Here is a 10756-nt window from a genome sequence, read left to right on the forward strand (position 1 = left end):
TGTGGCAGATGGGAATTTGTTAATGTCCGGTTGTAGAGAACTTGACACTTGACTTAATGAAAAACGCAGCAACCGCGTGTGTAGCCGTGATGGTCTCTTCTCGGCGGAGTCCGGGAAGTGAAGACGGTTTATGGGTTATGTTTGACGTAAGTAGGAGTTCAGGATCACTTCTTGATCATTGCTAGTTTCACGACCGTTCCGTTGCTTCTCTTCTCGCTCTTCTTTGCGTAAGTTAGCCACCATACATGCTTAGTCGCTGCTGCAACCTCACCACTTTACCCCTTCCTTACCCATTAAGTTTTGCTAGTCTTGATACCCATGGTAATGGGATTGCTGAGTCCTCGTGGCTCATAGTTTACTACAACACCAGTTGCAGGTACAGGTTTTTGCGATGATCATGATGCGAGAGCGATGTTTACTTGTTTTGGAGTTCTTCTGCTTCTTCTTCGATCAGGGATAGGTTCCAGGTCGGTAGCCTGGGCTAGCAGGGTGGATGTCGTTTGAGTTTCTGTTTATGTTTCATCCATAGTCGAATGTTATTCTCATGTATATTGATGTATTCTTGTGGCATTGTATGCCTCTCGTATGTATCCCCAGCTATTATGTAATGTTGATGTAATGATATCCACCTTGCAAAAGCGTGTCAATATGCGGTTCTATCCTTGGTGGGACCTTCGAGTCTCTTTCGGATAGTATCGCATATTGGGCGTGACAGGTCGCCTCACTGGAGATGATCGAGGCCGAGCTTAACCACCTCTGTCGCCGTGTCTGGGACTGGCAAGTGACTCCGACCTCGGACAGCTCCTTCACTATGGTCTTCCCCGACGCCCTTAGCCTGGGCCTCTGCACCCGTAGCGACGACATCACCCTCGCCCTCCACAAGCTCGTCGTCAACATCTCTGAGCCGCTGATGGACCCCAAGGCTGTGGCCGTGCTGGATACTGCTTGGATCCTCATCGCTGGCCTCCCCGACATTGCTCGCTCTGAGAAGGTGATCCGCAGTATGTCCAAGCTCCTGGGCAAGGTGGTGGTGGTGGACGAGCTCTCTCTCCGCAAGGAGGAGCAGGTCCGTGTCAAGGTCAAGTGCCTGGACTCCTCCACCCTCTGTGCCACCGTCCGAGTCTTCTTCAATGACCAGGGTTTCAACCTCAAGATCTACCCCGAGCCTCCCAACCACATCGGCCGCCCCCGACGCTTCACCGAGGACCACTTTGCCGGGGGAAGCGCGGACCACCGCGACGACTCCCACTACCGCCGTCCGCGCCCCTCCCGCCACGAGGACCCGGAGGACGACGATGAGCGCTCGGGCCGCAGCCGCTCCCCCTCGCCCGTCCCTTCGGACCCCCCTCCGGGACGCGGGCATTCGGGAGCGAGCCGGTCGCGGGGGTTGGCCTCCGTCGAGGCGGCCCCCGCCGCGCTGCCCGACTCCTCCCCCTCCTGTTCAGCCGAGCTCAGCGACATCTCGAGCGTCAGTCTCCTCGTCCTCCCGGCATCTTCGCCGTGCTCGCCGTGCCTCTCCACCGAGGCCGCCCCGCCACCTCCGCCCCCGACGGTGGCCTCTCCGTTGCTGTCGGGCTCGCCGGCGTTGGATCCCGCCCCCCTTGGGTCTGCCCCGGCTGACCCTCCTGGGGAGGATCCTCCGTCACCTCCCGCCTCTCCACCGGCTTCCGCTCCCGCCCCGGTGGCCGACCTGCCTGCCCCGGACCCGCCCGCCCCCGACTTGGCGGGGTCCGATGCCCTGCTGGCGCCACCGGCTCCAGCGTCCCCGCCGCGCCTGCTCCTGGTGGCCTCCGCTGATGTGGCCACCCCTGTCGCCTCCCACCCACCTCGGTCGGTTCCGTATGTCCGCCGGGCCGGGCCTCGTCGACTCCGGTGACTGCCTCCCGCCGCAGTGCCCGACTCGACGCGGACCGCCCGGCCGGCCTCCCAGTTCCGTCCATCTCAGAGCGGGCGGAGATCCGAGCTGCGGCCCGGAACCTCGAGACAGGTGCGTCCGACACCCCCTTCAGTTCTTCCGTCTGCTCATTTTCTGCGCTCGAAGCGATCCCGCAGGGCCGCCTCGCCAAGGTGGCCCTAGACTCGGCTATAGTTTTCATGGGGGGAGTGGGTCCCCCCTTAGAGTAGATTGCGGCTATCCAGGCTCGCGAGATCCTTGACGGGAAACTCGCCAAAACCCGGGCCCGCCTCCTCCACACCCCGGCACCCCAGACCCCTTCTGGGCTGCCGGCCGAGGAAATCCGTGGTCGCACTCGATCCCGCACTGCCGCTCTTAGAGCCCACAGTGCTTCCACCGTCTTGGGGTCAAGCAGCCCCTCAATGGCGGTTTAGATGTGTGCCCTCTTCTGGAACATCCGCGGCTTCGGCCATGACGGCCGCCGCCGCCAGCTAGTTGAGTACATCCGTGATGAGCACATCGACATCATTGCCATCCAAAAAACCATGCACATGGATTTCTATCTTCCCGAGCTTGACAGCCTTAGCTCCGACCTGTTCACCTGGCATTGGCTCCCTTCTAGTGGGAACAATGGCCACTCGGGTGGCATCCTCTTAGGTGTTAAGGATGCCACCTTTGAGGTGGGAGGTATGGATCGGGGCGAGTTCTTCATTAGTATGGAGATCTTCGAGCGTGCGCTCAACTTTAAATGGGAGGTCATCATCGTCTACGGACCGGCAAACCACAGCCGCTCCCCGACCTTCCTCGCCGAGCTGCAGCAGAAGATCTCCGCTTCCCCCCTCCCTGTTGTGGTGGGAGGTGACTTTAACCTCATCCGCTCCCCGGATGAGAAGAACAATGACCGGGTTAATCGCCCCCGGATGCAGATGTTTAACGACTGCATCGCGGAGCTGGGCCTCCGTGAGCTCGAGCGCACGGGGGCCCGGTTCACCTGGACTAACCGCCAGGCGAACCCGACGCATTCTGTCCTTGACCGCGTCTTAGTTTCCCCGGAATGGGAGCTCAGATGCCCCTAGCCTCGGTTCAGGCTATTACCAGGATTGGCTCTGATCATGTTCCTCTTCTCCTCTCCTCTGCTGATGAACGCCTCCCCATCCCCCTTCGGTTCCGGTTTGAGCTCTTCTGGCTCAATCAGGCCGGGTTCCGCGAGGCTGTTGCGGCTAAGTGGACCGCCGCGCGCAATTCCCCTCACCGCCCCATGTCTGTGGTGGACTCCTGGCAGTTCTGCGCCAAGCTAGCCCGCCAATTTATGAAGGGATGGGGTGCGAACCTCGGTCGTGATATCCGTGACCGCAAGAAGGCCCTCCTGAGCGCCATCCAGGCCCTGGACGCCCGTGCTGACTCGTCCGGGATCTCCCCGGATGAGTGGATGTTGAGATATGATCTCGAGGACCAGCTCTCGGTCATCTATGCTGACGAGGAGGCCTACTGGCGGTTGCGCGGCACCCAACGGTCGGTGCTTCAGGGCGACGCCAACACGGCCTACTTCCAGGCGATTGCCAACGGCCGGCGTCGTCGCAACTCCATTCACTCCCTGTGGGAAGGTGATACTCAGCTTGTTCGACCCTCGGACATCCGTGCCCACGTAGACGGCTTCTATAAAGCCCTTTTCACCCCCACCCCTCGGGGTGGGGCTGTGCTGGCCCCCGATACCTGGTCGGGTGCCCAGCTTGTCTCCGCCGAGGCCAACGCCGCTTTGGTGGCGCCTTTGTCGGAGGAGGAGGTCCTTGCGGCGATCAATGGAATGAACCCCTCCTCGGCTCCGGGCCTGGATGGATTGCCAGTCCTGTTTTTTAAAACATTCTGGCAATCCATTAAACCGGAGGTCATGGCCCTCTTCGACGAGTTCTTCTCTGGGACCATGGACATGGGGCGCCTGAACTATGGGACCATTACCCTCATCCCAAAGGTTCCGGGGGCCTCGGACATCCGCCAGTTCCGCCCGATCACCGTGATTAACGTGATCTTCAGGATCCTGGCCAAAGGATACGCCAATAGGGTGACCCTTCTTGCGGACTCTGTCACCCACCCCAACCAATCCGCCTTCATTCAAGGCCGATTTATTTTGGATGGGGTGTTGGGCTTTCACGAAGTCCTCCACGAAGTCCGATCCAAGCACCACCGTGCGGTGTTCCTTAAGCTCGACTTCCATAAGGCCTACGACACGGTCCACTGGCCCTTCCTTCGGGAAGTATTGCTTCAGAAGGGCTTCGACGACCGCTGGGTGACCCGCGTTATGCAACTCGTCACCTGCGGTCGAACGGCAGTCAACATTAACGGCGAGATCGGTCCCTACTTCCCCACCCTATGTGGGGTGCGCCAGGGTGACCCGTTCTCCCCGTTCCTTTTTAACATGGTTGTCGATGCCCTTGCGGTCATCCTTGATAAGGCCAAAGCCTGCAGCCATATCCGGGGCGTTGTCCCCCACCTAGTGGACGGAGGAGGGGTTTCCCTCCTCCAATACGCGGACGACACCATAGTCATGGTGGAGGGCTCCGCGTCCGACATCGCCAACCTGAAGTTCCTCCTCCTGTGCTTCCAACAGATGTCCGGCCTCACCATCAACTTCGACAAGTGCGAAGTGATGGTCCTCGGCTACCCCCCGGACGATGCTTTGTCCATTGCGGACCGGCTGAACTGCCGCCTGGGCTCCTTCCCCACGACTTACTTGGGGGTGCCCATTAATGACTCCAGACTCACCGTCGCGGATCTCCGCCCGACAGTGACTAGGATGCAGCACAGGGTTGAACCCTGGAGGGGACGCTGGTTGTCGAAAGCTGCCAGGGTGATTCTAATCAACTCCTCGCTTGCCAGCCTTCTCTGGTTTCTCATGAGCTTCTATAGCCTTCATGAGACCCTCCATCAGGAGGTGGCCAAATACCAGTCGAGGTTCTTCTGGGCTGGTGAGGGCGACAAGCAGAAGTACCATATGGTGAGCTGGCCCGACATCTGCAAACCCAAAGACCAGGGTGGCCTTGGGATCCTGTCATCCCGACGCATGAACATTGCCCTCCTGACCCGATGGCTGTGGCGTATTGACAATGGGGAGGGAGGCCTCTGGCTCACCATCATCCGTAATAAGTACCTCCGTGGCCAACCTCTTGCCTTTTGCCAACGTACGGGTGGATCCCAGTTCTGGCAGTCCGTGATCCAGCTTTTGCCCGTACTACGCATCGGCACATCCATCTCGGTTGGCTCCGGGGCCTCGACCTTGTTCTGGTTCGACCGCTGGCTTGGGGACTCCCCCCTGGCTGCGCGATTCCCAGAACTATTTGCCATTGCGGCTGACCCTCGGGTCTCTGTCGAGACGGCCCGTATTGACTTAGGGCGTCTCGCCTTCCGGCGCCCCTTTGGCCCCCTCGAGGTGGCCGCCTGGGACTCCCTCCTCCAAGACATCGCACTTATGCCGAATAACGTCGAGGAGGACCGGGATGTTCTTTCCTGGCGCCTTGAGCCCTCTGGCCGTTTCTCCACGAAGTATCTGTACGGTGCCATTGCTCCCTCGACGGCCCCGGAACCATTTAGCCTGATCTGGGACATCCGACTTCCGCTGAAAATCAGGACATTCCTATGGCAATGGATCCGTGGACGCCTCCCCTCTAGGCTTGAAGTCCTCAAGCGTAATGGCCCGGGTGATGGGATGTGCCCCATCTGTGGCACGATTGAGGATGCTAACCACATCTTTTTCTCGTGCCACTCGGCCCAGTTCCTTTGGGCCTGCTTCCGCGAACGGTTGGCGGACAGTGGTGTAATACCAACTTCCCCGACCTGCTTGCCGAGCTCAACGCTTCCCCTACTCGCTACCGCCATATTAGATGGTTGTGCGTTGGGGTTCTCGCCTGGACGCTTTGGAACATTCGCAATAAGCTTGTTATTCAGAAGGTGCCTCTCCGACGTGCGACTGACGCAATCTTCAAATTGTGTGGCTACCTGCAGCTTTGGCAGCCGCTTAGCCGCCCCCAGGACCGGGACGTCATCACCACCCTCCTCTCCGATCTCTGCTCGATGACGCTCCGCGTGGCTCCCCCGCTGCCGCCTCCTCCTCCTGAGCCTGACTCGACCGCCTGGCGGCTGTATGGCGTGTGTGTTTTGGGTTTAGGCTTGTTGTGCTGTGCCCTCAGCAGTAACCCTTTCTTGTACATTTTGTTCCTGTGGACTTTCGTGTGTGTGTGGTTTTGTGTTGGACCTTGTTGGATGCTTGTGGTGCGGTTGGCTTTATAATATAAAGCAGGGCGAAAGCCTTTTTCGGTAATTAGGGGCACCAGCCATGCCTCAACTCTAGCAAGACAACGCGAGTGTCCACCATGCCGTCCGCGCCGACAAGTCAGCCACTGATACTTCTCTGTTTAATTAGGAGTATTCCCTTTCCTTGCAAATTAGGTGTGTACATGCACTGATCTATCTCTCGTATGTTTGTCTGTTTAATTAGGAGTGTTCCCTTTCCTTACAAATTATGAAAGCCTTAATTTTTGTTTGATATATTTGACATTTTTCTACAAAACGCTATTTTCAAATATGGCACGCTATTAGCATGATATAACTTGTATAGCATTTGGAGAAGACCGACCCTAAATCTTGCAACACGCTATTTTTTCATTGCAATTACGTGTGAGGGATTAAAAATTAGAGGGCATAGTGTACTTAACAAATTATCCTGGGGAAAATAAATTTCTACCGCAGTTGATCACCTGCACGGCTGCACGTCAACGTGTGCTGCATCTACTTCCGTTCACTGGTCAGAAAGCGCCTGCGCAAGTTCATCCTGCAGCGCAAGACCCCTGTTCGAGAAGATTCAAGTTGAAGCCAAGAATTGGATTGATGTTGGCCGTAGGAGAGTTCTACACCTTGTCAAGCGACCCTTAAAACCTGATTGATGTAACTTCTCGAGCTAAACCCCTCCCTGTTCTTTTCTTCTAAGTTGTAAACCTTTATTCCTTCTAAGCGCAATGAAAAACAGTGATCCTGCCTTTTCGTCAAAAAAAAAAAATGCGCCTGCGCATAGCATATGTGCTTGGTCGCGCACCTTGCATGTAAGGAGCAGACAGTCGAAGAAAGGCCAGCGCCTTCTCCTTCCTGCCCATGTCGATGTCCACCAGCAGCTCGAGGAGGGAGCTGCACCACGTCGAGGTCGACGAGCCGGGACATGCACGGGAGCTCGGTCTGCATAACGACGTAGTACGCCGTTAGTGCAACTCCAACACGCTGATTTAAATGGACACATGCTTTGTCCGCTTTTCGTTCGTTTGGGTCGGCCGCCCGCTCAGTGTCCGTTTTCTTTTTCATTTGAGTCGGCGGTGCATCCAATGCGCAGATCCATATATTTGCCCGCGCGGCCAGCTTGTCGTCGTGTTTCAACCAATATACACACATTTTGCATAGTTTCCCAAGCAAACAAATATGTATAGTTCCATAACCCAAATAAATATATCGTAGTTTACAAGCCGAATAAAAATTAAATTGTGTAAAATATATTTAAAAGAAAGATACATTTACTGGTTGCCAACATGAGCTCACATATGCTAAACAAAATCATCTTGCAGCTGAATGTGAGTTTTCCAATCACGCATTTGATGATGAAATTGGGTGAACTGTGCAAACATTGCCGCTCCTCCTCCATGCTCAGGCACAACATTGTCACCCTGGAACTGAAACTCTTGATCATATTGTGCATGATCACACAAGCAGTCATCACCCTCCCACAATGTTTTGGTGATCCAAGAGCGGGATACCGAACGATGCCCCATCGAGATTGCAGAACATCAAAGGCACGCTCGACATCCTTCCTAGCACCCTCTTGCTCCTAGGCAAATCTCTTCCTGTTCTCTCCAACAGGGTTGGGGATTGTCTTCACAATAGTCGGATGAGGAATCATCGGAGTCGCAGAGGAAATTGTGAAAAAAGAACTCGTCAGCGGAGTCCATTTGTACCTTGGGGGCAAATTGTTGAAAAGCTTGCGGGCGTCGGCGAAGAGATGCGCGTCTCCCCTGGACCAGGTAGCTGGCCTGGCGGCGTCAGGCTAGCGTGCCATCATCAGACGAAGGAGCTCGCAGGGGGGTGACTTCGTGCTCGCGGCAACGTGGGGGTTGTGGGGGGGGGGGGGGGGGGGAGCTGTGGTGGCCCGGCGGCGAGGCGGTGGACACGTCCATATACGGACGCGACCTAGGCGCATTGGTGCCCAACGTCGATGGGCATGCAGAGCTTGCACGCGTTGGCGACATGGAGTTTGGCGAGGTATACGGGATAGGGTTCTACGGTCGTGCACCGAGTAAGAGGACATCATGTGAGCGCGCCCTCCTCCTCGAGGTTGCTCCTGACGGTAGCGTTGGAGAATCTGGCCTCCCGCATCCCGCGGCTTACGCTGGCCGGGGTCGTCAAGAATGAAAATGATGAGCTGGTCGAGATCCACTTTGATGGCGAAGGAGCGGCTGTGGCGGCTGCTGCTGCGCGCCTTGCTGTTGCACCAGGGCGACGAGCATATTAGAGAGCGTTGGGGTGGGCTGGATGAGCGACAAGACGTGACCGCATGCGAAGCTCAGCGGCGGCGTGACGTGTACATGGCCACGCCGGCGCGCGAGACCCACCGCGAGCTTGAGCACGTCGGCCGCGTCGGCGATGAGTGACTGGGGCGTGGTGTAAGCTCGAGCGCTGGACTACTGCTTCGGCTACGTCTAAGAGCGCAGGCTGGCCAGCATGTGCCTCTCGTTGCATGCTTAAGGTGAAGACAACGGCGACCCGCCTCACTCTGTGTGGACTGTGGAGTACCAAAGATATGAAAGGCTCATCTTACGTGTTGAACAACTGTTGTTACCGGTTGGGTTGGTTAGCAAGCGCGTGCGGTATTAACTCGTGAAAAAACCGGCTGTGTTTTATGTACTAAAAGCGGAATTAACTAGTGAATTTTTTTTGATATAGAATTAACAAATATTCAACATGGGTATAATACCAATAAGTTGATGAAATCTATACCATCTATTGAGAGAAGAAAATGAGATCTCCTTGGATTAATTGTATATATAATATTAATTAACCAGCTCATAGTACTGTTAATGACATTAGTATAGGCCAGCTCAATGAGGGTAGAGAGAGTCCAGATATGTCCACCATTCTTCCAATAGAATGGTAAGTACCTAGCTAGAATGGTAAGTAGCTAATGGCTGAGAGTGAGATATATACGGATAAAAAGAAGGAAACAGGTGAACGCGCCTTAACGTTTGCATGCAATCGATCCCAACGTCGATCGACTTGCCTTTTTGCGTGAGTAAAGATTTCCTTTACATCGATGAAAGAAACTTATTGTGAAAACGAGATATGGAGCCAAAATTTTACCGCATCATTTTAAGAAAGTAATGATCTACGACAGACAATGTACACCAAGTTTTGCTGTAGTACAAAAAATCTGAACCAAGTTTGAATATTACACATGTGCTAAAAAAACTTGGATGCAAACGCAACAAATAATGGCTTATATTTCTTCCCTTTGAGATCTATCCAACACCAAAGATCAGAAGATCACAGCAAGGAACGCTCTTTTAGTACTCCCTCCGTCTCATAATATATGACGTTTTTTGACACTAGTGTAGTGTCAAAAAATGTCTTACATTATGGGACAGAGGGAGTACATTATAGTACTAAACAAACTAAAGGCGATTAAATCTTAAACATGGACAATATTCATCTGAATAGCGAAGAACACAGTAAGATATAGCTTAAACATAGCAAACGCTGACACGAACCAAGTTTGAATATTTCTTGCTGTCTAATCCGATCCAACTAGGCAGCAACCAGCAATACGCGCCTTGCAAGGACTGATCAGAGCCTCAAGGTCAGGTCGATAACATGCGGCTCTGCATCCTCATGGTCCATGACCGGCTGTGGCGCTGGCGCCCTCCATGACCGGCTCTCCAAAATCCCAAGGAAGTTTATCTCCACCGGAGGGCGCTCTTCATGGCGGTACTCCTCCCAGAAGAAGCGGTTCGGAGCCAATAGCCATGCCCCCACCTGCGCAAAATACAGACATGGTCAATTAGAGCAGACAGAGTCGAGTCAGGGGGGGGAGGGGTCGAGACGGGCAGGGGGCTGGCTTACCGGCGCGTCCTCTTGGCGGCGGCGGCGCTTGTTGGCGCAGCGGCGAGATGACATGTGACCTCCGAGGGTCGGGACTGTTGGCCACCACTTACCGCACAAATAGCACCGGTAGCCCCCCCCCCTTGGGAGCGGCGGCGGTAGAGGAGGAGGCAGCCGCCATCGGTTTGGTGCGCCGCCGCTGGAGGTCATGTCGTGCGAGGGTTTTGCGCTTTTGACGAGCGCGACGACGTTGTGGCTAAGTAGTTTTCTTGCCAAGATGTGGATGGATAGCTGCCTGGCAGTATGTATATATAGGTGCGGATCGCAACGGTCAGAATCGAGCGGGTATGAATCGAGCAGGTATTTTTTTCCATCAGTATCTAGTTTCCTTTTTTTCTCACGCGTAAGACAAAGTTTCGATAGTGATGACTTCATCAGTGTCGCAAGCGGGTGCACCATCGCATGCCATCTAAAAAGCCCATGGGCACCAGGGTTGGGCGAGGGGAGTGCGTCAGGGTCCACTATCCAGGCTCCCCAGCCAGCCCACTTGAACGGGCGGAACGCACATGTGACCCTTGGGTCGCTTCCCACGTTTTAGCGATCCTAGCAATCGTTTTGATCGATCCATTTGATAGATCGATCTCAGCTCCGGAGGTCCTGGAGATGCGTACGCTTAATAAGGTTCTTCCATTCCCAACCGACTCCTCGCTCGGTCGGGCCGGCAGCCACATTGACGGC

At 55.2% G+C, this 10756-nt stretch overlaps 1 protein-coding gene across 1 annotated transcript; it reads left to right on the forward strand.

Annotated features, from left to right (window-relative positions):
- Positions 1 to 2328: 2328 nt before the first annotated feature.
- LOC141026111 (uncharacterized) lies at positions 2329 to 2970 on the forward strand. Its single transcript, XM_073502081.1, has one exon. The coding sequence runs from the start codon at positions 2329 to 2331 to the stop codon at positions 2968 to 2970; it is 642 nt and encodes a 213-aa protein (XP_073358182.1).
- The last annotated feature ends 7786 nt before the right edge of the window (positions 2971 to 10756 follow it).

The sequence above is a fragment of the Aegilops tauschii genome, chromosome 6, assembly GCF_002575655.3.
Source record: "Aegilops tauschii subsp. strangulata cultivar AL8/78 chromosome 6, Aet v6.0, whole genome shotgun sequence".
Classification (NCBI taxonomy): Eukaryota; Viridiplantae; Streptophyta; class Magnoliopsida; order Poales; family Poaceae; genus Aegilops; species Aegilops tauschii.

Excerpts from the sequence above, each read along its gene's own strand:
- LOC141026111 (XM_073502081.1), top strand. The coding sequence starts at position 2,329 with ATGTGTGCCCTCTTCTGGAACATCCGCGGCTTCGGCCATGACGGCCGC.